This window comes from Bubalus kerabau, chromosome 2, assembly GCF_029407905.1.
Source record: "Bubalus kerabau isolate K-KA32 ecotype Philippines breed swamp buffalo chromosome 2, PCC_UOA_SB_1v2, whole genome shotgun sequence".
NCBI lineage: Eukaryota > Metazoa > Chordata > Mammalia > Artiodactyla > Bovidae > Bubalus > Bubalus kerabau.
In genome coordinates, this window is record NC_073625.1 from 194977793 (window position 1) to 195005355 (window position 27563).

Below are 27563 nucleotides of genomic sequence, written 5' to 3' on the forward strand. Positions count from 1 at the left end.
AGGTTATAGCTGTCAGATAGTCACTGCACTAGTGAATGTCGTGGTAGTCTTGGGTGAGTCTCAGAGTTACAGTGTCCCCACCTGCCCTACAGGAGGGCCCTCATTTTTCTTTTACCAGACTGCAAATTCTCCTGAGGGTGTCTTGCTTTTAAACTGTGGTGTTGGAGAAGACTCTTAAGAGTCCCTTGGACTGCAAGGAGATCCAACAAGTCCATCCTAAAGGAAATCAGTCCTGAATATTCATTGGAAGTACTGATGCTGAAGCTGAAACTCCAATACTTTGGCTACCTGATGCGAAGAACTGACTCATTGGAAAAGACCCTGATGCTGGGAAAGATTGAAGGCCGGAGGAGAGGGGACGACAGAGCATGAGATGTTTGGATGGCATCACCGACTCAATGGACATAAGTTTGAGTAAGCTCCGGGAGTTGGTGATGGACAGGGAGGCCTGGCGGTGCGGCCGGCCAAAGGGTCGCAAAGAGTCGGACACGACTGAGCGACTGAACTGAAGTCTGTGTCAGCTTCGCTCTCCACTGTGTATCCAGGTCCAGCATAGGGTCCAGCATATAGCAGATGCTCAGTAAATGTTTGCTAAGAATGTTTGCTAAATTAACAAGGGAAGAAGTTATTGGACTCCCTCATTCTTCCACCGATGCGTTGGTCCTCAGGGAAATAATAAACCGTAGGGAGCCAGCCCAGTGTCCGAGGGCGCCGGTCACGCCTCCGCGGCGGGGCAGGGCCTCTGTGGAGCCGCGCCCACGAGGAGGTGGACACTCAGTCTTTAGAGCCCCGCCCACGCGGAGGCGGGGAGTCCCGAGGGCCCCGCCCACAAGGAGGCAGGGCCTGCGGCGCGCGGGAAGCGGTGCGCGCGAGGCGGCGGGAGCTGGTGGCCCAGCGGTCTGAGCGCTTCCCTGCAGGTACTGGTTCTCCCGCGCGGACTCTCGCGTCCCCGCGCTTTCCCGGCAGGGCCTAGGTGAGGGGTGAGGGGCCGGGTGAGGGTGGCGAGCGGCCCTCGCTGAGGGCCAGCCGCGAGGACCCGGGAGAGCTTCGGAGAAGCGCGCGTGTGCTCAGCGGGCCCCCGGCCCGGCCCCAGTGCCCCCGGCGGCCTCCTCTCAGCCAGGTCTCAGTCAGGTCCGGTTCCGGCTTCCCCGGCTGCCCCCTCGTACCCGGCCTCGGTCGGCTCGCCGAACAGTCCTTCCCCCGCGGCCCCGGCCCTCCCTCATCCCCGGTAGCTGTCTCCCCGGGGCGCCCACCCCCTGATCCCTGGGCTCGCCCCCCTCTCAGCTAGGCCTGGCCCGGCCCGGGCCTTGCTTTCCCCTCCCTGGGTGTCCGTCCCTCGTTGCTTTCCGGACGTACCCGGAGAATAAACTGAAAACAGCCGCGGACTCCGCGAACCACTTAAGGTGGCGCTGCGAGGGTTGCGTCAGAGGGCCGCACTGACATCCTCTCCCAGAGCAGCGTCTTTAATGATAGGCAGGGCTCCTGGCTCAGGCTTGAGCGTTCAGTGCCTAGTCCCCGGCTCGAAGATTCATCTCATCACCAACCATTTGCAGCTCTCTCTCCTCCGTCTTTGGAGAACCAACGGGGGCACTCCCCACCACCCCCTGAGGAACTGTGTTTCGCTCCTTGAAGACCCCGGAGGATGAAAGTCATCACTTGCGAGATCGCCTGGCACAACAAGGAACCGGTGTACAGCCTGGACTTCCAGTATGGAGCCGCCGGGAGGATCCACCGGCTGGCCTCCGCTGGGGTGGACACGGCTGTCAGGGTAAGTGGGGCATGGGGAATGGGAAGGGCTCAGGAAGCAACGTTGAAGTGGCATTCTCCACTCTTCTGTTTTTATAATGACTGTTAAAGGCAGGGCTTCCCAGGTGGCCGGCTCGGCGGTAAAGAATCTGCCAATGCAGGAGACGCAGGTTCGATCCCTGAGTTTGGAAGATCCCCCTGGAGGAGGGAATGGCAGCCCACTGCAGTATTTTTTTCCCCTGGGAAATCCCATGGACACAGGAGTCAGGGGTTGCAAAGAGTCGGACAGGACTGAGCATGCACACTGCAGGCAATCATCACAAATTATTGTACTAAGTTACCTAGCCCAGGGGCTTCCCAGGTGGCACTAGCGGTAAAGAATCTGCTTGCTAAAGGCAGGAGGTGCCAGTTGGATCCCTGGGTGGGGAAGATCTCCTGGAAGAGGAAATGGCAAATCCACTCCAGTATTCTGGCCTGGAGAATCCCATGGACAGAGGAGCCTGGTGGACTACAGTCCATGGGGGTCTCAAAGAGTCGGACACAACTGAGCGACAAAGTGTATGTATATGTGTATCCAGCCCAGATGGATAAATTGTCAGGACCTTGAGTCAACAATGAGGCAATAGAGAGCAACTTTCTTCCTAGGGTCCTGTTACATAGACTGATGTCGCTGGATGTGGTGATGTTATTATTTCAGAACCCTGAGCCAGTTTCCTCTAGGGGAAGAGTTTGCACAAGGAAGAAGCGGGAGGCAGTGGCGCTGGAGGTTTATGTTTCAGATAGGAGTTACTTCCTCTTACGTTTCAAAACAGAAACTGAATTTTCTTTCTGAAAATCAGTACAGGGTTGTTTTAGTAGGTGCAGTATGAAGCCTGCTCACTACATGTTTCTCTGAATGAGTGTTTTTGTATCAACAGGTCTGGAAGGTAGAAAAAGGACCAGATGGAAAGGCCATCGTTGAATTTTTATCCAATCTTGCTCGCCATACCAAAGCGGTCAATGTCGTACGTTTTTCTCCAAATGGGGAAATTTTAGCATCGGGAGGGGATGGTGAGTATTTTACTTTGAATCTTTAGAAACCAGATATACACATGTCTCATAGTCAATACTGAGATTTGAGCTAGATATACTTTCTCATTTCAGAGGTTGCTTGACCCTCTGAATCTGTCATTTAGATAATTTAGGGGAGTTACGGGGATATGTTATGGGGAGTATTTCATTCTTTTTTTATAGCTAAATAATATCCCATTGGATTTATGTACCACGTCTTCTTTATCCATTCTTCTATTGATGGACATTTAGGTTGCTTCCATGTCCTCGCTATTGTAAACAGTGCTGCAGCGAACAGTTTCTGTACTTTTGTATACATTTGAAAATTCCCATTATAGAGGGAATTCCCTGGCGGTCCAGTGGTTAGGACCCTGTGCTTCCACTGCTGGGGGCCCTGGTTCCATTGCTGGTTAGGAAACTAAGATCCCATAAGCCACCCAGTATGCACCCCCCAAAAAACCCCCAAAATTTCCATTATAGAGCTTAAAATATCTGATACTGAAAAAAACAATGTAAGAACACAGTAAATTAGTAGAAAGTTTTGTTCAGAAGGGAAACTTGCTGTTCCTGCCCGAATTCTTAGAGGTAAATCCTCATGGCCATAGTGTCTGTAGATATTGTTTAATGTCCTAAAAATCCAGAAGTGAAGAGGCCACACAGGAAAGCGTGACTTGCGTTTAATCGACTCACTCTGCAGATGCTGTCATTCTGCTCTGGAAGGTGAATGATAACAAGGAGCCGGAACAGGTTGCTTTTCAGGACGAGGATGAGGCTCAGCTGAACAAGGAGAACTGGACTGTCGTAAAAACCCTGAGGTAACCTTGGGAGGGACCTGCGGAGGGGTTAGCTTTAGGACCTGAATGCATTCAGCTGATAGGCATTTAGACTTTCATATCTCACTTAAAACTTTTACTTGTGCAAGACAGTAATGTAGGCATAGTTTAAAACAGCAGCCCCCCAATATTTTTGGCACCAGGGACAGGTTTTGTGGAAGACAGTTTTTCCACAGACTGGGGGTGAGGGGTGATTTCGGGCTGATTCAAGTACATTATATTTTTTGTGCACTTTATTTCTGTTATTATTATTACATTATAATATATAATGAAATAATTATACAGTTGTCACTTGCTGCTCAGTGATAGAGTTTGCATATGAGTCTGCAGGCAGTTGATTCTTCATGGTCTCCCGCAGTCCTCCTCCCTGAGCAACTCCCCAGAGCTCACATCATGGCCTGAGCTCCACCTCAGATCATCAGGCATTAAATTCTCACAAGGAGCCTGCCACCTGGGTCCCTTTCAAGCACCGTCAGGGCTCGCGGCCCTGTGAGAATCCAGAGCCACCTCTGACCTGAGAGGAGGCGGAGCTCAGGCAGTAATACGATCGCCGGGGAGTGGCTGGAAATACGCACGAAGCTTCACTCAGCTCCTCCTGCCTCCTCCGGCCTCCTCCTAGCCTCCTGCCGGTCAGCTCAGTTCCTAACAGGCCACGGGCTGGTACCAGTCCAGGGGTTGGGGACCCCTGGCTTAAAAAGATAAAAATATGGATTAAAATGGATTTTCCATTAAAAGCCATTAAAATAGGTTTTCCTAGTTTCTCTTATAAAATTTTCTTTAGTAAACTTGAATCAATTTTAAAGATACAAGTATCCTTGAAGGTAGTAGTTTATAGCTACAGCTGATATAGCTATATAGCTAATGTAGCTCTAGTGCGAATTCTGCAATCCCAATGCGTGGGCCCTGAGTTTGCCTTTAAATTTTTGACATTTGTTTTTTTTCCTCTCCTCAAGACAAGAATTGCTTTTTCTTTTCTTTTTCCTCTTTGGATTCTAGGGGCCACTTAGAAGACGTGTATGATATTTGCTGGGCAACTGACGGGAATTTAATGGCTTCTGCCTCTGTGGACAACACGGCCATCATGTGGGACGTTAGTAAAGGTAGCTGATGTGTTTTTGCTATTGTCGGGGGAAAAGTGCAAGTGTTAGTCGTTCAGTCATGTCCGATTCTCTGCGACCCCGTGTACTACAGCCTGCCAGACTCCTCTGCCCATGGAATTTCCCAGGCAAGAGTACTAAAGTGGGTTGCCATTTCCTCCTCCAGGGGATCTTCCCAACCTAGGGTTGGAACCAGGTCTTCTGCATTGCAGGCAGGGTCTTTGCCGTCTGAGCCACTAGGAAAGCCCATTATTAGGGGAGCAATATTCCAAGTGGCTGAAAAGCTGAACCATGAAACGCTTCAGAAGAGTTTCTTTAGCAAACTGAAACAGAAGTTTAGCTGGACAGCTTAGGAATTATCCCCGTATGCCAGGGATGCAGTCGGAATGTATGAGGTTTAGCAGTGGTGTTATGAGTCATGAGTTGCTGATGCCAAAGCAAGGTAGACACCGCACGCCTGGGGGTGCAGACATGACGGGGGAGCAGGTGGGGAGGGACAGGGCTGATCCCGGCCTTCACGGACCTGAGGATCTTGGAAGGTTATCAAGTCATCATCATCAGTGGGGCATTGCCTGCTCAATATAACGGTAGGTGTGATCAGGTTTCCCTTGTAGCTCAGCTGGTAAAGAATTCACCTGCAATGTGGGAGACCTGGGTTCAGTCCCTGGATTGGGAAGACCCCCTGGAGAAGGGAAAGGCTACCCACCCCAGTATTCAGGCCTGGAGAATTCCACAGACCGTATAGTCTTTGGGGTCTCAAAGAGTTGGATACAACTGAGCGACTTTCACTTCACTTCGTGGTCAGGTTTACATTTCAGGACATCAAATAAAGCAAAGGACACCTCGCTGCTTTGAAAGAACCTGTTTTGGAGGGGTGTGGGAGGAGGTGGCAGGTAAACATGTGAGAAGTTAACTACAGTTTGAAAGTAGCCGTGGTGGCCAGTGCCTAACCACTTTTCCCTGCCGCAGTCCTGCAGTCAAGCTTGGTGTTTTCTCCCAAACCTCTTCCTCTCCTCTCCTTTATCTGGTCATTCTCCACCAGCCCAGATACCCAGGTCAGGGGTCAGGCTGTGGCTGTTGGCATCCCCTACAGTCTCAGCCCTGCATCCACCCGGTTTCCGTACATGCTGTAAAAGCCTCTTGTGTTAATAGTTCCATGCTGTCCACTGAAGCAGCTTCTCTTGCCTCCTCTGTGTCACACACACTCTTTCTAATCAGTCCGTGACATTTCTGCCAAGGGGAGGGCCAGCGTGACCAGCATCCTCATTTTCTTTTACCCAAACCTTGATATTTTGGTGTCTGCGGACACTCCATCCAGCACCTCTGAAACCAGCTGTAATGACCTTGAACACTGCCAGCACTCTGGGCACTCTTGCAGGTGCTGGAAAATACCCAAATATGATGGTCGCGTTCTAGCAGATTGTGAATAAGTACGCAAACGTCCATCCAACGTTAGGAAGTGATAGCACCCTGAGGGGGTCAGAGAGTGGTTGGGTGATCAAGAAGGCTTCTCTGAACACGTGGAGTTTGAAAAGAAACTGGAATGAAGTTGGGCAGTGAGCTGTGTGCATTGTTTCGGGGAACGGTGTTCCCGCCTGTGGAAACAGCAGGTGCGGAGGCCCTGTGGCTGGAACGGCTTGTTGTGTCCAGGCAACAGGAAATTGAGGGTGTGCAGGAGAGGAGGGGGAAGGAGGACCTGAGGCTGGAGGGTGGTGTGGGCCTGGCCACCCGGGTCAGGTCTCAGGTTATCCTAGGTGTGATCGTGAGCTGCCGAAGGGCTCTGAGCAATAGAGCAACCTGATTTTACTTATTAGCACGTGGCATGCTGATCCTGGGACAACAGAGAAGGGGGCAGGGGGAGGAACAGTTTTTAAGGAGTGTGGAAAGAGACGTTATTGTAAGCCTTTGTTTTAAATGTGTAACATGGGCAAGGTTATTCAAAGTCAGTAAGTTTTTATATTTGTGGATTTGCACGTGCTGTGATTCCATCTACTGCCCATCACCTTCAGTTCAGTTCAGTCGCTCAGTCCTGTCCTACTCTTTGTGACCCTACAGACTGCAGCAGGCTGGGCCTCCCTGTCCATCACCGACTCCCAGTTTACTCAGACTCATGTCCATTGAGCCAGTGAGGCCATCCAACTATCTCATCCTCTGTCATCCCCTTCTCCTCCCGCCTTCAACCTTTCCCAGCATCAGGGTCTTTTCAAATGAGTCAGTTCTTTGCATCAGGTGCCAAAGTTTTGGGGTTTCAGCTTCAGCATCAGTCCTTCCAATGAATATTCAGGACTGATCTCCTTTAGGATGGACTGGTTGGATCTCCTTGTAGTCCAAGGGACTCTCAAGAGTCTTCTCCAACACCACAACTCAAAAGCATCAATTCTTCGGGGCTTAGCTTTATTTACAGTCCAACTCTCACATCCATACATGACCACTGGAAAAACCATAGCTTTGACTAGATGGACCTTTGTTGGCAAAGTAATGTCTCTGCTTTTTAATATGCTGTCTAGGTTTGTCATAATTTTTCTTCCAAGGAGCAAGTGTCTTTTAATTTCATGGTTGCAGTCACCATCTGCAGTGATTTTGACTCCAGAGCTGAAATCATCTTCAAGATGGCCCTTGAAGAAGAATGCCCACTTGGTCCGCACTTGTCTTGTCTGCTGTCTGCTGTCCCAGAGCTGGGCATCTGTCTCTGAAGGCCTGTCCTCTGACAGCTCTGATAGGGACACCTCAGGCCAGGCGGCCTGCCCCCTACATCAGCACATCTGCGGCTGGTCCCTCAGCACCTCCACTTCTTGCTCGTCTCCTTCCAGGAGCCTCGCGGTCCACTGAGCCCTCTGCTTCCTGGTCTGTTGGCCCCTCCGGCCTCTTGTATTCTCCCTGTCCAACTTGTTTCCCAAGGGGATCATGTACGAACACGGACCGTCTTCGTCCACCTGCCCTACCAAGACAAACCCCAGCCCAGGATCGGCTGTGGTCCTGGTCCCGGGCTGAGCACAGCTGGTCACAGACCCACACGCTGCACCCCGAGCCCCTGCAAATGCGTCTCCAGCAGCCTTCGGGGGCGGGTGGGTGGTCCCAAGGTCCCTGCCCCTTTTGCTTGTGAGGTCCAGTCCCACCCCTGTTCCCCCAATAGCCTCCCCCACAAACCTCCGAAGATCTCCTGAAACTACTTCTTCACCCCCAGCCACCTTAATCTCAGCAGACTCCCAGAGAAGAGCCTCATGAAGGGGAGGGGGACGGACAGTTACTCTGACATCTGTGGTGTGCACACGAAGGTCCCTGGCGACCTCGAGGCCTGCGGTTTTAGGGGGCAGTGGTGGGTGTGGGGAGCGGGTGCCCCTGGCAGAAGATTGAGTAAGTGAGAGGCAAGGAAATCACCAGAATGAGTGGCCAGGTGTAGAGTGCTCCCCCTAAAAGAGGGTTTTGTTTCTCAAAGACCGGCCAAGGCTTCCTCACTCCCTCCTCGGTTCTTCCATGTTGTCTTTGTGTGCGACTGGTTTTATCCTCCACGTTTCTCCCCCAAAGCCCTTTCCCATCCCGGCCCGCCTTGCCCTGGGGCAGGCCCTTGGCTCTCACCCGGTCTCCTGTCCCCTCCCGACTAGTGACACTTCCTGTGTGTGCTGTCTTCAGCCCTCAGCTTCATCCTTGACATGCAGGCCACTTCCCAGCTCAGCGTTGCGCCGAGCCGCACTGTGAGCCCCCAGAACCTTTCTCCCGCACATGAGGGTGTTACACACACCAGCGGTCTCAGCTGCCTGTCATTTCCCCGAACGCCAAGCTGGCTTTCACCCCGTGGGTTTGCTTAGAATGCTGCCTTCTCTCCCCACTGGCCCCCTATGTCCTGCCTTACCTGGAGACCTGAACTCTGAGCTCACGCCTTCACCCTCGCCCCCTGCTTTCTTGGCTGCCCCTCGTCCTCCCCATGGTGTCTGTGTGTGCCCTGTAGTGGTCTGTTCCCCCCTCCCACTGACCCTGCCACTCGTATTCTTTCTCTCCAGCTTGCTCTCCAAGGGTATTGTGTGTGCATAGCTGCCACTGGGAGCTCTGAGCTCCCTGGGAGCGGGGACCATGTGAAGTTATCTTTGACCCCAGAACCTGACGTGGGATTTGGTACAGAGGCTCAATCACCTGGTGCTGAATGATGGAACAGCAAAGGAATAATACTTAAATTGTAGTTTATACCATTTGTGCATTAGCGGGTTTTAGTAATGTGTTGTATGCTTTATCCATAGGCCAGAAGATCTCAATTTTTAATGAACATAAAAGTTACGTACAAGGAGTAACCTGGGATCCTTTGGGTCAATATGTTGCTACCCTGAGCTGCGACAGGTAAGTTAGTATTTGACGAGTTGTCCTCATCTCTGTTAGCTTGAAATTTTCTTCAGAGGTATTTTTATTACAGCTTAACCAATATAAACCACAATCTAGCTTTGATTCTTTTGTTCCTGATTTCATAGAAAGCGTTTTATTTTACCATTATTCTTAAAACAGAGTACGAAATTGGAAGCTGATTAGGACAAAAGCCTTACACAAAGTTAGTACTTAAGTCTTTATTGAATGGGTGAGTGAGTGCAGAAATGGCTCTGAGTTAAATCTGAACTTTTTTAAAGAAAAAGTCTTTTATAAATATGACTTAGGAAAGAAGAGATACCTAGTGGTAAGGTTGGATATTTATTTTATTTTTTTGATTAGTGTTTACTGCTACAGTGATTTTAACAACTCCGTTTAAATTAATTTGAAAAGAAGATATTTTGTCTTGTTTTCCTCCTTGTTTCAAGGAGGTCCTGTTGCTGTATTTACTGGTGTAATTAAATACAGTAATTTAATTGTGTTCTTGGAACAAAGAATTTTTTAAAAAGCCAGGAGGATTTCCCTGGTGGCCCAGTAGTTAAGACTCTGTGCTCCCACTGCAGGGGACCTGGGTTCAATTCCTGATCAGGGAACTAGATCCTACATGCTGCAACAAGACCTGGTGTAGCCAAATTAATAAAAAAAAACAACAGAGGTACCTATCATATTCCTCACCAGTCATAATAGTCCTTTTTCATGTCTCTTCAGCTTTGCTTCTCAGATTTATAATGGTCCTGCTCTAGCCATTTGCAGATTTGTTTTAGATTGAAAATTATCACCAGAAAAAAAGTGCATAATGACATTTTTAATATAGAGCTTATAGAGCCAAATTATACTAAAGTCTTTTGTTAGGTTTATTACTGCCATAATTGAGAAGTGCCTCCCCTGTGACTCCAATGGTTAAGAATCTGCCTGCAGTACAGGAAACCCAGGCTCAATCTCTGCGTCGGGAAGATCCCCTGGGGTAGGAAATGGCAACCCACTCCAATGTTCTTGCCTGGAGAATTCCATGGACAGAGGAGCCTGGTGGGCTACAGTCCATGGGGTCTCAGAATCAGACACAACTGAGTGACTAAGCACATACAGCTACTTTTAAGTATAACAAACTGGATTTCAGATAACCCTGGAATGAAAACACTAAGGAAGAATTAGTGTTTATCTTTTGAAGAATGTCCTGTAACATTTCAGATGTCATTTATTTTCTGGTATATGTGGGGGAATTCTTTGGCTTTGCCCCAGTGACATGTGGGATCTTAGTTCCCCAACTGGGGATTGAACCCATGCCCTCTGCACTGGAAGGGCCGAGTTATAACCACTGGACTGCCAGGGTAATCACCTGGTGTATGTGTTTTATTCAACACTCAGGAGTGAAACAGTCTGATCGGCTTGGGGAATAATATATTACCAACAACCAGTTTACCTGCTAGCGTTTTCCTTACTCTTGCAAATCCCTGAGGCCAAGACCCTTCCACACAAAATCAACTTCACAACAGTCGTGCAGATGGCCATTGGGCCACACGTCCAAGACCCGAAGTTCATCTCCCTTGACAAGTTGAAACATTCCATAAAAAAGTGAAATTACAGCGTATTTCCCCCCTTCATTAGCGGTAGCCTTTCAATTGTTAATATTTGCCCGAGTCATTCAGTTAAGTGTGAAAGTCTTTGGTCAGTGGTTTTGCAGGCCGCAAGCTGTTGAAGCAGTCTTTAGTTCTGGTACTAGATTGTTTCTATGTGAAACGTAATTCACTTACTAGAAGAGATAGGTCAGACTTGTCTTCTTTGTTTAGGATCCTGAGGGTGTACAGCACGCAGAAGAAACGTGTGGCTTTTAACGTCTCAAAGATGCTGTCTGGAGTGGGGGCCGAAGGAGAGGTACAGGATTGACATTCATCCCACCTGTGCTTAAGTTGGGACCCAGGAAGCCGTGAGCGCCTCTGTATCCTGCGGCTAAGCCCCTGGCGGCCAGGCCCCCACACCTGAACTGCAGTGTGACTTCCTCTCAGACTGCCGAGTCTCAGTGTGGGGGTGCTGGGCTGACCTGAGTGGGAGTGGGGACCTCTGGAGGCCAGGGGAAGAGTAGGTGGTGAAGCTCAGTGGTTTCCAGTCCTGCATGAGCTATGGAGTCACCTGGGCAGCATGTAAAAGTACAGGTGCCTGGGCCTCACCCCCAGAGATGTGTTTCACGTGGCTGGAGGCAGCCAGGGCCCCGGGGTCTGAGGTGCAGTGAGGGCCAGGAACCACTGACCAGGAGCATCCCAGCCCTAGGCAACAGGAAGGCAGGTGGGTCCAGCACCTTCCAGGCAGGTAGAGGGGCGATGCAGGCCACTGGGCTGGTACCCAGGAATGGGAAGGGTTCTGATCTTTGGGGAGAAGTGGCAAATAAAGGTAGCACCCTGGTCCTTGAGATGTCAGATGACGGAGTACTAAGGCAGACAAGGAGCTGAAAGGGAGCGAGTTAGTTACTGGAGCAAAGGAGGGATGACTGCAAAGTAGTCCTGGGCAGCAGGTTAAGGCAGAGTGAGCTGCGGGCTGGGCTGGGTCTGGAGGATTAAAAGCTTAGTGTTTGTAAAGTGTTAGGTGCATGGCAGCAAAAACTGTTCCACATAGGTGTTCAAGCAGTGTTGTCTGAGAAGAAGATGGGGTTACTGTTTTCTTTTTAAAAAGGGTTCATTCAGTGGGAGATTCTAAATATATACACACAGATAACAAACAAAAGGGCTCCTAGTTACCTTCCTGCCTTTTCCCAGTCTCATTGCCCAGGCAAAGCACTGCTCACAGTGTGGTGTGTTCTTACAGAGGTATATGCATTTAATAATTGTTGAACCACACAAACACGTAGACCCACTTCAGTATTCTTGCCTGGGGAATCCCAGGGACAGAAGAGCCCGGCAGGTTGCAGAGTCAGACACAACTGAACAACTTTACACTTTCACTTTCAAACACGTAGATACACACACACACACACGGCTTTCCTTATCAACAGTGGGAGATGAGTTCAAGACTGATGGCCTTTGCAGTCCTGTGTGATTATTTGAGTTGTAATGTGTTTCAATTTCATACCTATTATTATGTCAAGTAATAGATGACAATATGTAGTGAAGAGATAGAAATTGGTAAGCCTTTATTGTGAATGCGAAGATTCGGGATAACATGTAAACTTCATGTGCTGCAGGCGAGAAGTTACCGGATGTTCCACGACGACAGCATGAAGTCGTTCTTCCGAAGACTGAGTTTCACTCCTGATGGATCTTTGCTCCTCACACCAGGTGTGTTTCACGAAGCTTTGGGTTTGAGGGCAGGAGGGCAGCAGTGCTGGGGTCTGTGCTCCTCATTCTGGGCTGCTTTTTGCAGCTCAGGGAATTCTGAGGAAAGCAGTGATCCCAGCTTGTCCACACACTGAACTCTGTTATGTCGCTTCAGTTGTGTCTGACTCTTTGCAACCCCATGTAGCCCGCCAGACCCCTCTGTCCACAGGATTCTCCAGGAAAGAATACTGGAGTGGGTTGCCATGCCCTCCAAGGGATCTTCCCGACCCAGGGATTGAACCCACGTCTCTTAGGTCTTCTCCATTGGCAGATGGGTTCTTTACCACTAGCGCCACCTGGGAAGCCCTTCCAAAACCTCCAGGGAGCTTCCGAAAGTCCTGGTACTTGGGTCCCACCCCCCTAGAGATTGTATTTTAACTGGTTTGGAGGGTGTGGTCTGGGTTTTGGAATTTCAAAAAGATCCCCAGTGGTATTAACACACAGACAAGTTTGGGAGCCACTAGACTAGAGTGATAAATGTATTCTCTTAGATAAATTCAATTAAAAAATTTTTTTAACAAATTCCTTTTCCCTAGACATGTATACCGAGGTCATAGTTCTAAAACTAATGAGAAAGTGCCCTTATCGTGTTTATTCTGAGTAATGAAGCATCCTGTTGTGACAGGGTCTAGACACAGACAAGTCAGGTCGGAATAACTTGTGGGAGTGTAGTGATCAAGTCTGACAGGTCAGCAGAATCAGCGAGGACGTATCAGGCTTGTTGTCTGCAGGAGGGCAAGAGGGTGAGCCTAGCAGAATCAGCCAGGACAGTGCTATGGCCAGCGTGGTCTCAGAGACCGACCCCTGCGCTCCACTGCTCAGGTACCATCCTGTGTGTGATTCAGTGACGTGAACCCGGGCTCAGCCAAACGGGAAGGCGCGGGTCAGGTTTGCCACTATGTGTCCCAGCCAGGCTGGGTGGGGGCCCCCAGGAGTTTGTGAATCACACAGACGTGCGGATCAGAGTGTAAAAGGACAGCAGAGAACATGTCGGAATGACATTGGCTTGGGGGTGGTCCCAGGACCAAGAGTAAATAGTTGCTTAAGTATATTAAAAGTTACTTACTAAACTCAGTATCAAATCCTTTTTCTAAATGGCAGCTCTAAACACATTTTCAGTTCAAATCGGATACCAGATGGGTTTCTACTGTCACTGTTAACGATTCTCAGTGGTGTTAATAAATGCAGGAAATGCAATGACAGAGATTGGAAAAGAAGAGAGAAAACGTTGTGATAGGATTATGTTTCTAGAAAATCCAAGAGATTAAAAAAAATACTATCGGAATCAAAAAAAGAATTTGATGAAGTGGCTAAATATTGTAAAAATACATAAATTCTGTATCTGCTACACTAGAATAAGTACTTAGAAATGTGAAAAGGACAGTTGTTCCATTCATAATAATGCAAAGTCCAGAAGACATGGGACTACATAGGAAAAAATTTAATAAGGCACAGAGCCTTGATGAAGAAGACTAGAAAGTCTTATTGATGGTTATAAAACAAGTTCTGAACAAATAGATATTTTGTGTTCTAAAAATTAACATACTCATTGTTTTCCATTTAGGATCCCATTTAAGGTTTTTTTGGTTGTTTCTTTTGGTTTTCTGTTCTTTTAATTGGATGACATCTCAGATTTGTTTAGTTGAGTAAATGCAAAGAATAATGCAACAGCTTCCCATGTGGCTCAGTGGTAAAGAATCTACCTGCAATGCAGGAGATGCAGGTTCAATCCTGGGAGTCCTCTCATCCAGGGAGTCCGGAAGATCCCCTGGAGAAGGAAATGGTAACCCACTCCAGTATTCTTGCCTGGAAAATTCCATGCACAAAGGAGCCTGGCAGGTTACAGTGTATGGGGTCACAAAGAGTCAAACATGACTGAGCAACTGAGAATGTAGCACATATGAAAGAAGAATAACACTTGAGCAGCATCTCCTTGTCTGAATGTCAGAGATTTTATAGTGCAAAAAAAGATGTGCTTTTCATCATAGGGGACTGGAATGCAAAAGTAGGAAGTCAAGAGACACCTGGGGACAGGCAAGTTTGATCTTGGGATACCAAATGAAGCAGGACAAAGGCTAACGGACTTTTGCCAAGAGAATGCACTGGTCATAGCAAACACTCTCTTGCCAGCAACACAAGAAAAGACTATAACCATGTGCATCACCAGATGGTTAATACTAAAATCAGATTGATTATATTCTTTGCAGCCGAAGATGGAGAAGCTCTATACAGTCAGCAAAAACAAGACCAGAAGCTGACTGTCGCTCAGATCATGAACTCCTTATTGCCAAAGTCAGACTTAAAATGAAAAAAGTAGGGAAAATCACTGGGCCATTCAGGTATGACCTAAATCCCAGCCCTTACGATTATACAGTGGAAGTAAGAAATAGATTCAAGGGATTAGATATGATAGAGTGCCTGAAGAACTATGGATGGAGGTTCGTAACATTGTACAAGAGGTGGTGATCAAAACCATCCCCAAGAAAAAGAAATGCAAAAAGGCAAAATGGTTGTCTGAGGAGGACTTACAAGTAGTTGAGAAAAGAAGAGAAGCGAAAGGCAAAGGAGAAAAGGAAAGATATATCCATTTGAATGCTGAAAGATATACGCATCTGAAGAGTTCTAAAGAATAGCAAGGAGAGATAAGAAAGCCTTCCTCCGCGAACAATGCAAAGAATTAGAGAAAACAATAGAATGGGGAAAACTAGAGATCTTTTCAAGAAAATTAGAGATACCAAGGCAGCATTTCACACAAACAAGGGTACAATAGACAGAAATGGTATGGACGTAACAGAAGCAGAAGATATTAAAAAGAAGTGGCAAGAATACACAGAAGAACCATACAAAAAAGATCTTCATGACCCAGATAACCACAGTGATGTGATCACTCACCTAGAGCCAGACATCCTGGAATGTGAAGTCAAGTGGGCCTTAGGAAGCATCCCTACTAACAAAGCTAGTGGAGGTGATGGAATTCCAGTTGAGCTCTTTCAAATCCTAAAAGATGATGCTGTGAAAGTGCTGCACTCAATATGCCAGCAAATTTGGAAAACTCAGCAGTGGCCACAGGACTGGAAAAGGTCAGTTTTCATTCCAATCCCAAAGGAAGACAATACCAAAGAATATTCAAACTGCCATACAGTTGCACTCATCTCACATGCTAGTAAAGTAACGCTCAAAATTATCCAAGCTAGGCTTCAACAATACATGAAACAAGAAATTCCAGATGTTCAAGTTGGATTTAGAAAAGGCAGAGGAACCAGAGATCAAATTGCCAACATCCATTGGATCATAGAAAAGGCAAAAGGATTCCAGAAAAACATCTGCTTCACTGACTACGCCAAAGCCTTTGACTGTATGGATCACAACAAACTGGAATATTCTTAAAGAGATGGGAATACCAGACCACCTTACCTGCCTCCTACCAAACCTGTTATGCAGGTCAAGAAGCAACAGTTAGAACCAGACAGAGAACAATGGACTGGTTTCCAAATTGGGAAAGGAGTACGTCAAGGCTGTATATTGTCACCTTGCTTATTTAACTTATATGCAGAGTACATCATGTGAAATGCTGGGCTGGATGAAGTTCAAGCTGGAATCAAGATTGCGAGGAGAAATATCAATAACCTCAGATACACAGATCACACCACCCTTATGGCAGAAAGCGAAGAGAAACTAAAGAGCCTCTTGATAAAGGTGAAAGAGAAGAATGAGAAAGCTGGCTTAAAACTCAACATTTAAAAAACGAAGATCATGGCATCCGATTCCATCACTTCATGGCAAATAGTTGGGGAAATAATGGAAACAGTGACAGACTTTATTTTTCTGGGCTCCAAAATCACTGTGAATGATCACTGCAGCCAGGAAATTAAAAGACACTTACTCCTTGGAAGAAAAGCTATGACCAACCTAGACAGCACGTTAAAAAGCAGAGAGATTATTTTGCTGGCAAAGGTCTGTCTAGTCAAAGCTATGGTTTTTTCCACTAGTCACATGGATGTGAGAGTTGGACCATAAAGAAAGCTGAGTGCTTAAGAATTGATGCTTTTGAACTGTGGTGTTGGAGAAGACTCTTGAGAGTCCCTTGGACTGCAAGGAGATCAAACCAGTCAATCCTAAAGGAAATCAATCCTGGATATTCATTGGAAGGACTGATGCTGAAGCTGAAGTTCCAATACTTTGGCCACCTGATGCAAAGAGCCGACTCATTGGAAGAGACCCTGATCTTGGGAAAGATTGAAGGCAGGAGGAGAAGGGGACGATAGAGAATGAGATGGTTGGGTGGCATCACCAACTCAATGGACATGAGTTTGAGCAAACTCAGGGAGATATTGAAGAACAACAGGGAATTCTGGTGTGCTGCTGTCCATGGGGTCACAAAGAGTTGGACAGAACTGAGTGACTGAACAACAATAACTGTTATCAAATCAGTATGGTATTGGTATGGGTGCTCAGTCATTTCAGTCACGTCCGACTCTGCCACCCTAGGGACTAGTTCACCAGGCTCCTCTGTACCTGTATTGGTATAGGAATAAGCATATAGATTAGTGGACCAGAGCAGAATCCAGAAATAGATCTTGGGACAAAAGGAAATTTAGTAGGTAACCTGAGGGTATTTCAGTGGGAAGAATGGGTTAGTGAGTGAAGAATGCTGGAATGTCTAGATGTATGGAAGAAAATGAAATTGGATTCCTAGTTTATGTATAAAAATAAATCTCATGTGAACTCCGTACTTAAATATAAAAAGTGAAAATGTAAAACTCTTAGAAGAAAATCTAGAAGGCCTTTCTAGGACTGGGAAAGACCAAGCAAAAGACTGGAGACCCAGAAGCTCTTAAATGACAGACCTACTTGGCTGTGGAATGTAGATGTTGCCTATAGGCAAGAGATGCAGTAGACAATATCAGTAGTCATATGATGGAGCTGGAAAATAATGTTCATGGAACAGGAAAGGAAGTGCTAAATGATATCGTATGTGAGCGCTCTTCCAATTGGCAAGAAGAACAAAAAAACAAAGGGAAAAAAATCTGGAAGAGAGAAATGAGAGCCGGATACAAAAGGCAGTTTGTAGAAAAGCAGATCTTCATGTGATATCAGCACACACAGGAGAATGTTCAGAAACCCAGCAACAGTCAAGGCAGTGCCAGTTACCTTGATATAAGTTAGGTATGGCTCTATTCATGTCACACTGAAAAACAGTGAAAATACCTACGGCTGAAGGGTGTGGGTGTGGCTATTGCTGGAGGGAGTATAGATTATCAGAGCCTTTCTGGAAAGCAGTCTGATAATCGTTCAGTGCATCTGCTTTGCTGAGTCGTCTGAGATTCACTTCGTTAAGAAATGAAAACAGTTCATAGGGTATATGTCCAAGTGTGTTTATTGCAAACATGGTTTGTAGTTGTTAAAAAAAAACCAAAAAGCAGTACTCACTTAGAGAGGATGAATTACGGTATTTTCATACCAGTGCACAGCAGGCAGCTACTAAAGAAAGGATCCATTGGTGCCATGCAGGTAATGAGCACAAGTGTGAATAACATCCCATTTTGTAAAATAGATTTTAAAAAGCCACTGTATAATATACCTGCAGTTGAGTTATAACTGGTTGTGATGATTATGTGAGCATGGAGGAAATTAGCAGTGACCAATGATTTGTTAAGATCGATTATTTAGGGATGGAAGGATGGGTGAGCAGGAGAGGGTAGGGAGACACTGGGTCTGTCTGCTGCCCTCCCCTGGGGGTATGGAATGGTCATGTGGAAGACTGTGTGGTTGTATAGGTGTGTGGAAATGTTAGTATAAAACAGGGAGATGTTCCCAAGAGTAGCTGTGTGTGACTGGCATTCTCCAACAAGGTCTGACCTGGTTTTGAGTATAGCCTGAGGTGAGTTCTCAGATGTGGACTGCTCCCCAGGGCAAAGGCAGCTTCTGCAGGGGCTGGAGATGTCAGCAGAGGGCTGGTCTCCTGGCAGCCTCAGGGTGCCATCAGGCAGATTGAAGAAACCCAAGTCTCAGGCTTTGCGTGGCAGCTGGTGTCAGAATTAAGAGGGACAGCAAGCTGAGGGTCTGATCTCAGCGCTTCACCACAGGGATTGGCTGGATTCCCAGGCAGAGGTCCGCTGAGGCCAGGGTCCCTGCTTTCTGTTCTTCCTGCCCAGGCCTGGTAGGGGCTCCCAGGCGGCTGAGCCCCTTGGGAGGTGACACTTAGTGGGGTGACAGGTGGCTAGAACTGCAGTAAGGGCTGAGCCCAGACAGGGACGAGATGTTTGCATTTATCCTCAGACATCAAACATTGTACAGGAAATAATCTTTCTGGGGAATCTTATATAAACCAGAACTGATGCTCTTGCGTCTCTGCTGGTGAACAGTCTGATAATAACACAGGCCTCACCTTCCTCTCCTGTTTCTTCAGCTGGGTGCGTGGAATCCGGTGAAAATGTAACGAACACGACTTACGTTTTCTCCAGGAAAAATCTTAAAAGGTAGGCAATTAAAGAAATATATGAAACGTTTACCCATTCTTTTTTTTTTTTGCTTTTGTTAAGTGACAGTGCCTTTTTGCAAAACCGCAATTCATCTTCCAGGCCCATCGCCCACCTTCCGTGTCCTGCGAAGGCGACGCTCGCTGTCCGCTGCTGCCCCGTCTACTTTGAGCTCAGGCCTGCGGCAGAAGCAGGTGTGTTAAGTGACCAGGGCGGGGAGGGAAGAGGTGAGTATGGGGTTTAGTTCCATTTGACCAATCTTAGGAGCAAAGATGGAGAAGGCAATGGCACCCCACTCCAGCACTCTTGCCTGGAAAATCCCATGGACGGAGGAGCCTCGTAGGCTGCAGTCCGTGAGGTCGCTAAGAGTCAGACACGACTGAGCGACTTCACTTTGACTTTTCACTTTCATGCATTGGAGAAGGAAATGGCAACCCACTCCAGTGTTCTTGCCTGGAGAATCCCAGGAACAGGGGAGCCTGGTGGGCTGCCATCTATGGGGTCACAGAGTCAGACACGACTGAAGGGACTTAGCAGCAGCAGCAGGAGCAAAGATTGACGTTATCAAAATACATGTCAGCCTATGCATTGTCTAGAATACACTCTTTTTCTTTTGCTACAAGCAACTGTAAAGGAATGAAAGTAGGAGCTTTGTCTCTCTGCTGCTTGGCTGACTGTCATTCATCATCAGTTCCCTGTGCAGTAAAACTGATACATGAACTGGATTTCTGTGTAACTGTTTTCCCTCCACTGGCTGCTTTTAAGATTTTTCTGTTTGTTGGTGGCTGTAAGTAGTCCTATCCCAGTGTGCCTGCCGCAGTTTTCTTTGTGTTTCCTGTGCTTGGGGTTCATTGACTGGCTTAGATCTACAAGTTTATAGTTTCCATCAAATTAGAGGAGCTTCTAAAAAGAATATATTTATTTATTTGGTTGTACCCGATCAGCGGCTTCCCTGGTGACTCAGATGGTAAAGCATCTGCCTGCAGTGCAGGAGACCTGGGTTTGATCCCTGGGTCGGGAAGATCCCCTGGGGAAGGAAATGGCAACCCACTCCAGTGTTCTTGCCTGGAGAATCCCATGGACGGAGGAGCCTGGTAGGCTACCATCCATGGGGTCGCAAAGAGTCAGACACGACTGAGCAACTTCACCCAGTCTTAGCTGTGGGCACGGGATCTTTAGTTGCGGCATGAGGGAACTAGTTCCCTGACCAGGGATTGAACCCCAGGCCCCCGGTGTTGGGAACACAGAATCTTAGGCACTAGACCTCCAGGAAAGTCCCGGATGTGGGGAACTTCGCCAGTTACTTCTTCAGAGACTTTCTGCTGTCATCCTCTCTCCCCTCTTCTTCAGGGACTCCAGCCACACGTGTATCCGGCTGCTTGAAGCACCCACGGCTCACTGATGCTCTGTTACTGGACTCCCCCACCTCCGCCCCCCGCCTGCCAGCGTTTTATTTTGGATAGTTTCTACAGCCGTGTTTTGAGTTCACGCACCTTTTCTTCTCTGTCACCTGCCCTTGGTGCCATCCAGTGTATTCCTGTGACAGTGTGGTTTTCATCTCCAGAGTTCAAGTTGGTTCTTCCTTACGCATATCTGCTTTCTTTTTGCTTCTAGAACACGTGGACTACAGTTTTTAAAAACAACTCTTTTAATGGCTTTGTGTACAAAGGGTTGGTTTCGATTGACTTTTTTCTCCTCATTATGGATGTTTTTCTGCTTCTTGGCGTGCCTGGTAATTTTTTATTAGACATTGTGGGGATTTTACCTTAGTGGATACAGATGTATTTTCATTCTTTTTTTTTTTTTTCTTTCTAAATTTTGGCTGTGCTCCCTGGCTTCAGCATTTGTTGTCTGTAGACTTTTTAACAATTGCCACTCTGACCAGTGTGAGGTGGTAGTTTAGATTTGCATTTCTCTATTAATTAGTGATGTTGAGCAGCTTTTCATCTGGGCCATCTGGATGTCTTCTTTGCAGAAATGCCTATTCAGGTCTCCTGGCCGTTTCTGATAGGGTTGTTTTGTTGTTGTTGTTGAGTTGCATGAGCTGTTTGTGTATTTGGGAAATCAAGCCCTTGTCCGTAGCATCAGTTGCAGATACTTCCTCCCATCCTGTGGATTGTTTGTCTGTCTGATTGCTGGCCTCCTTAGGGATGACTCTTTCTTTCCCATAGTTTTCTCACATGCGTTTACTGCCAGCGTCGGCTGAAGACTTGGGAGGCCCCCGCAGCTCTCTCTCTGCCTCGCCACCGCATGCTCCACCAGGCCTCTTGGCTCCCAGCTTGGGGCGTCTGCTGGGCGCCGCCTGGGTCTTCTCCACCTTTGCGGGGCCTGGAACCTCCAGGCAGAAAGCGGGGGCGGTGGCGGGGCTTGGGTCTCTTGCTTCCCATCTCTGTGAGATCGCTGTCCTTCATGGGCTCGTGGACAGAGTCCCTTGGCCCCTGGTTTCAGTGTTCTGCCAGGTATTTTAATTCTTTCAGGGGAAGTGTCAGTTGGTCCCTGTTCCTCCAAGGCTAGATGCAGAAGCTGTTTTCAGCTTTCTAAACCTTTACGTGAATGGCTTTCCTGCTAGTTCAGCGGGTAAAAGAATCCGCTTGCAACGCAGGATATCTTGGTTTGATTCCTGGGTGGGAAAGATCCTCTGGAGAAGGGATAGGCCACCCACTCCTGTACTCCTGGGCTTCCCTGGTGGCTCAGCTGGTAAAGAATCCGCCTGCAATGCAGGAGACCTGAGTTCAATCCCTGGGTTGGGAAGATAGCCTGGAATAGGAAATGGGAACCCACTCCAGTATTCTTGCCTGGAGAATCCCCACGGACAGAGCAGTCTGGTGGGCTACAGTCCATGGGGTCGCAAAAAGTCGGCCATGACTGAGCAACTTAGCACAGTGCAGACAGCATGAAAACATCCCTTGATAAGGTGTTTCTATGTGACCCTGATTTTTCCTCGTCAGGCACTGACCCTGGGGTGACTTGCCTCATCCACACACCTTCCTTCCCTTCTTTTCGGATCTCAGGTACCCGTGAGTCTCAGATCAGAACGTGGTGTCCTCATTGGTTCATGCGTGGTTCTCCTTGATTCTTAGGTGTGTGTTAGTCGCTCAGTCACACCCAACTCTTTGTGACCCCATGGACTGTAGCCCACCGGGCTCCACTGTCCATGGGATTCTCCAGGCAAGAGTGCTGGAGTGGGGTGCCACTGTCCTCTCCAGATGTTGTTATCGTAGTCTGCTGCTGCTAAGTCGCTTCAGTCGTGTCCGACTCTGTGACCCCATAGATGGCAGCCCACCAGGCTCCCCTGTCCCTGGGATTCTCCAGGCAAGAATACTGGAGTAGGTTGCCACTTCCTTCTCCAGGGGATCTTCCCAACCAGAGATCAAATCCTGGTCTCCCACACTGCAGGCAGATTCTTTACTATCTGAGCCATCTCGGAAGCCCTGGATTCTGATATTCATATATAAAGTAAGACAAAAGTGAATTCTGTAAGGCATACAGCAAACTAGTCTTTTATGAAATTATGTCACTTATGTCCCCAGGGGCGGGGCTTTGTAGGGGTGGGGTGGAGTGTGTTTGCTCTGAGAGCTTGGCTTGTTTGACCTTCTCTGCCCCTGTGTTCGCCCGTCATCAGAACCGGGCATGGAGCTGGTAAGCCTGCCGTACCGCCTGGTGTTCGCCGTGGCTTCCGAGGACTCGGTGCTTCTGTACGACACCCAGCAGCTGTTCCCGTTCGGCTACGTGTCCAACATCCATTACCACACCCTGAGTGATATTTCCTGGTGAGTGGACAGTGAGGACACGTACCCTCCCCTGGGGGAGCCCTGCAGTTGGCTTGGTTGGCTCTTATTTACCAGCTTTTTTTTTTTTTTGAAAAAAAGTATTAACAAGGAAAGTTGTGTCTCACTTGCTACAGTACTGCTTCTGGTGGTCATCTCGGTGGTGCTGATGCCACACGGATCACCCTGTGGATTCTTCTCATTCTCATAAACCGAGGGGAAGACGCCTGGGCTCCCTGGTCGCCCAGAGGCCCCCGGGAGGAAGGAATCCCAGACACAGAGGGGGCCCCGGAAGCGGGCCCGTCCTGGGGGGTCGCCGCCCTGGCCTTCCTGCTTGGGGTTCTCAGCACCCCGGGCGCCTTCCTCCGTCTCTCGCCCGCTGGGGCCCAGCCTGGGCCTGGGCACCCCACCACCTGGTTCTTGCTCTTTGTAACTCTTGATCTTTTAGTCCTCTTTTGATCTTGGTAGGCGAGAGGAAGCCGTCTCACCTAGATTCCCCGGTGAAGTTCATGATGAGGCAGAGATGCTGGGGCCCTGAGAAGCTCGAGGCGGGTGGAGCGGGGGGCGGGGAAGGGGTCACACGAGCCCTTTCTCAGCCGGGCCCCCTCCCCACAAGGACTCTTGTCTTTAAACAAAGCTGGGGACGGTGCTCGCACTTCCATTTTCTGCCTGGTGATGAGCGTGCCCAGAGTGGCCAACAGCGTTCGGTAAACTTCCTCACTTCTGCTTCTTTTTGGGAATGAAGGTCCAGCGATGGGGCCTTCCTGGCCATCTCTTCCACGGACGGTTATTGCTCCTTCGTGACGTTCGAGAAAGATGAGCTTGGAATCCCCCTGAAAGAGAAGCCGGTTCTGAGCATGCGAACTCCTGATACAGCGAAGAAAACCAAGGGTCAGACCCCCTCTGGGTCTTCGCCAGGACCCAGGCCGGGGGAGGGGACCCCCACCGGCAGAGTGCAGGACCCCAGCAGCCCCTCCGCCACCCCCCCACAGGCAAAACAGTCTCAGGCCCCCCCGGCAGCCAAGGACACCCCCGCGGCCGCTCTTGGTGCCAGAGGCTCCCCAGCAGGGCCTCCCAAGGAGAAGCCCCTGCAGCCCAGCGGTCAGAACGCCAAGGCCCAGCCGTCCCGGAGGGTCACCCTGAACACCCTGCAGGCCTGGAGCAAGCCCACACCCCGGTAAGCACTTAGATGCAGGAAGAACGCGTCCTTGCGGTTGGAAAAACAGCACGAGCTGAAAGCCCCCCGCCTTGTACTGTGTAAGCTCCCACACGGCGGCCAGAGAAACGTTTCCTGACGTCTGAGGGGCCCTGTCCTTGCTCAGACCTCCATCCACCTCGCTTCTGGTGGTGGAGGGGAGTGGGACGGTGTTTGAAGTCTTTTTGATATTAAAGTCCCCCCCTTAATTTCCTGTGAGCTTCTTGCAGTTAGAATTTTAAAAAAGTAACTGTTGAGAATTGAGACTGTGGGTTTTTTTAAAAGAACCATCCGTGTCTTAGAGCTTTCATGCTGGAAGCCACGTCCGATAGGCTTTATATGAAGCACCTAGCAGGGTGGTTAGTGTGTCATTGGAAATTAACAAAGCATGGATTTTGAAGCTTTTAGATGACTGGTTGACTATTATTTATGTGACGATTTAACTGAGTACATGATCCTTAGTTACTAAGTAAGGAGGCCTTGGTTTCCTTGTTTCCTCGGAACCTTGGAACCATATACGGTCAACCTCTGTGACGCTCACGACCTTTTACTTCTCTTTTTAATCCAGGAGAATAAACTTAATACCCTTAAAGACAGATTCTCCACTGAACTCCATATCAACCCCTATAACTTCCCGCCCTTCCACAGAGGAAATTCAATCAGGTGAGTGATGCTGTGGGCTTCCCTGGTGGCTCAGCTGGTAAAGAATCTGCCTGCAATGTGGGAGACCCAGGTTTGATCCCTGGGTAGGGAAGATCCCCTGGAGAAGGGAATGGCCACCCACTCCAGTATTGTTGCCTGGAAAATCCCGTGGACAGAGGAGCCTGGTGGGCTGCAGTCCATGGGGTCACAAAGAGTCAGACATGACTGAGTGACTTAACACTTTCACTTTCAAGTGACACTGTTACTGGTCTAATATAATTAATGAGAATATTGTCTCTTTTGGAAATGAACACTGCGTGACTTTAAGTCACTTCTGAGAAAGCAAGGATGCATCTTGGGATTTCCCTGGTGGTCCAGTGGCTAAGACTCCACTCTCCCAGTGCACGGGGTCTGGGTTCAATCCCTGGTTGGGGAACTAGATCCTGTGTGTCTCCACTGAGACCCCACACAGCCATATAAATAAAAATAAATAAAACCTGGCTTTAAAAAAGGATGCATCTTACCAGGCTTGTCGTTTAAACCTGAGGCGGGGAGATGGCATAGAGCTGGTTCTCAGTTCAGCCCTGTTGGCGCTATGGGCGTCAGTCCTCGCTGTGGGGCTGTCCTGTGGATGCAGGTGGCGTAGCAGCACCCCTGGGCACTCTCATCCTCCCCCTCCTCGTGACATTCTGCAGTGTCACCAGACTCTGCCCACTGTCCCTCAAGGGGCACAGCCACCCCTGGCTGCAAATCGCTGGGTCAGATCTCCCCCTCAGATCCACGAAGGACCAGGCCAGGCAGTCCAGTTCCTTTGTCTGGACACGAAATTTATCTCGTAAACTTCAGCTCTTAACTTAGAGACATCTTCACTCACCTGCCAACCTTGTGTGTGTTTAAGCCTCAGAGACGCCTGCAGACCCTCAGGTCAGCCCCCCGGAGCTGAAGCGGCCCCGACTCAGTGAGCATGGAGAAGGACCTCGAGTCATGGACCCTCAATGAGACCTGTCCTGTGCCTGAAGGCGGCTAGCTCTGGGGCCCCCGGGTGCCAGGGAGAGACGGGCCTGAAGGCAGCTGAGAGCAGCGCCGTCCGTCGGAAATGGATTTCTGTAACGGAAGATACACATGGACTGGTCTTCTCCAGAGATATGTTGCCTCTTGTATTTAGGATACGTTTTTCCCTCGGAGATGTGAACATCTTACTAGATTATATTCTCTTTTTCTTGAGTTTCTGAGATGGGAGCCCTGTATCATCCTTAGGGTCGCAAAGACTTGGATACGACGGACCGCCTTTCACTTTCAGTGTTAGCTGATGTGAAAACGAGCGACTCCTGCCTTGGAATATTTGTATGAAAACGCAGACACTTGACGGTGGCCTCTCCTACAGCCGGAATTAGCGGAGACAGTACTTTGAGGTTTATTCCACTGGGTTTTAGTGTGTTGGATTATTTGATCAACTTAGCTTCTAAATAGTTGATTAACTTTTGGAAGTTTGTTATGTTTGCTTTCAGATTTTAAAGGTAATAATGCTCTTTTTAGAAAGATAGTAAACTAGAGTGAATTAGGGGGAAAAAACAGGGTTGGAGGTGGAAATCATCCATCTCACCACCAGAAGGAAACCCTTGCTACTGTTTCAGCATATTTCCTTTTTAAAATCTTTTTTTTTCTGTTATTTTTGGGAAGAGGAAGGGTTGCGATTTTACTTTATATGCAGTTTGGTTAACACATAGGTTACCTTCTTGATTTTTCAAAGCAAAAGAAGTACCTATCCTCGGTGGCCTGTGCTTCTGCTCACTCAGCACCTGGGCTGCTGGTGTGGTCCTTTTCCTCCTGGGGGTAAGTGGGCCTTGCGGGCTGAGATGTGTGATGTGCCGTCCCTGCAGCGGGCATCACACATTTGGAGGCTCCTCTTAGCACAAGAGATGCTGGCTACGTAACTGAGAGGTGGCGACGGGCACGGCCCCAGGCGCCAGTGCGGCTGCCTCATGCTGAGCGGAGCTAACAGCTGCTTCCACGACGCCTGATGCCGGCACCCCGGCATAATGAAGCCCCCGGGTGAGGCTGCACCAGCGCCCCCTGCCCTGTCTGAGCCAGACCAGAGGGCGAGTTCAGGACCCGTACATCCCGCCTCTGGCAGGGAGCCCCTGAGGGTGGGAGAACGACCCTCCTCAGCTCAGGCCAGCAGCAAGCAAGAGAGTTGGAAAGAATTTAGTTCTTTGTTGCCTCATCCACAGCCTGTGCACGTGTGTGCACTCAGTTGTGCCCGACTCTCTGCAACCCCATGGACTGTAGCCCCCGACAGCCTCCTCAGGCCATGGGATGCTCCAGGCAAGAATACTGGAGCGGGTTGCGTGTCCTGCTCCAGGGGATCTTCCCGAACCCGCCTCTCCTGCATCGTCAGGCAGATTCTTCACCGCTGAGTCACCTGGGAACCTCCGTCCACAACCCAGTTATCAGGAAAAAGAGCCCGCCTCCCTCTCCACGGGAAAGAGGCAAAGGGGGTGATTTACAACGTGGAGAGCTTGCAGGTGAATCGACGCAGAGTTATAGTAACACAGGTGTGGGTTTCGTCCAATACGAAGACGTTTTTAGAGGTCGAAGAGCAGCTGTTTTGACCAGGGTTCCACCTTGAGGTCCCCCAAAGAGCTGTCAGACGTCGATGGCCGGGTCCTGCGGCCTAAGTCTGGCCTTCTTGGTCTGGGGTGCTAGCTGAACCTCAGGATTCTTGAAGGCTCCTCTGGCGATCTGAGGCGCAGCCAGGATTGAGAAGTCAAGAGAGGGAAGCTTCCCCTGGAGGCAGTCTCTGCCGGTTAAATGCATCTGCACAGAAAGCTTTCTCTTGTTTCTCTGGTCCATCACTGAGGGACAGCAGTGCGTCTGTCCAAACCGAAAGGATAACAATGTGTGGGAGATGCCATCAGCTCTTCAGAGGAAAAATGACCTTAAATTTCCTGCAGCTCAGGACTTCTTGGCGGTCCGATGGCTAAGACTCCGGTGTGCTTCCAATGCAGGGGCAGGGCACAGGTTCGACCTCTATTCAGGGAACTAAGATCACATGTGATAGGCAGCTCAGCCAAAAAATAAAAATATCCTGCAGCTGGA

General features: G+C 48.9%; 1 protein-coding gene across 3 annotated transcripts; it reads left to right on the forward strand.

Annotated features, from left to right (window-relative positions):
• Positions 1–805: 805 nt before the first annotated feature.
• Positions 806–27563, forward strand: CHAF1B (chromatin assembly factor 1 subunit B). 3 transcript variants are annotated; one of them, XM_055569920.1, is made up of 15 exons: positions 806–917; positions 1554–1768; positions 2664–2796; positions 3494–3611; positions 4626–4729; positions 8959–9055; positions 10864–10948; positions 12249–12342; positions 18791–18860; positions 18963–19087; positions 22483–22630; positions 23373–23518; positions 23620–23804; positions 24391–24485; positions 25363–27563. In XM_055569920.1, exons 2-15 carry the CDS (start codon positions 1643–1645, stop codon positions 25424–25426), a joined length of 1590 nt encoding a protein of 529 aa, XP_055425895.1. In that variant the 5' UTR covers positions 806–917; positions 1554–1642; the 3' UTR covers positions 25427–27563. The 3 variants fall into 3 exon arrangements, with proteins under 3 accessions (XP_055425895.1, XP_055425893.1, XP_055425894.1); XM_055569918.1 differs by having other exon boundaries at positions 23373–23804; XM_055569919.1 differs by having other exon boundaries at positions 18963–19054; positions 23373–23804.

Bases quoted from the DNA above. Each gene is read 5' to 3' on its own strand.
- CHAF1B (XM_055569918.1), top strand. From the start codon at position 1,643: ATGAAAGTCATCACTTGCGAGATCGCCTGGCACAACAAGGAACCGGTG. The intron at 18,861-18,962 runs GTAGGCAATTAA...TTCATCTTCCAG, and splicing joins TCCAGGAAAAATCTTAAAAG to GCCCATCGCCCACCTTCCGT. The intron at 19,088-22,482 runs GTGAGTATGGGG...GCCCGTCATCAG, and splicing joins CCAGGGCGGGGAGGGAAGAG to AACCGGGCATGGAGCTGGTA.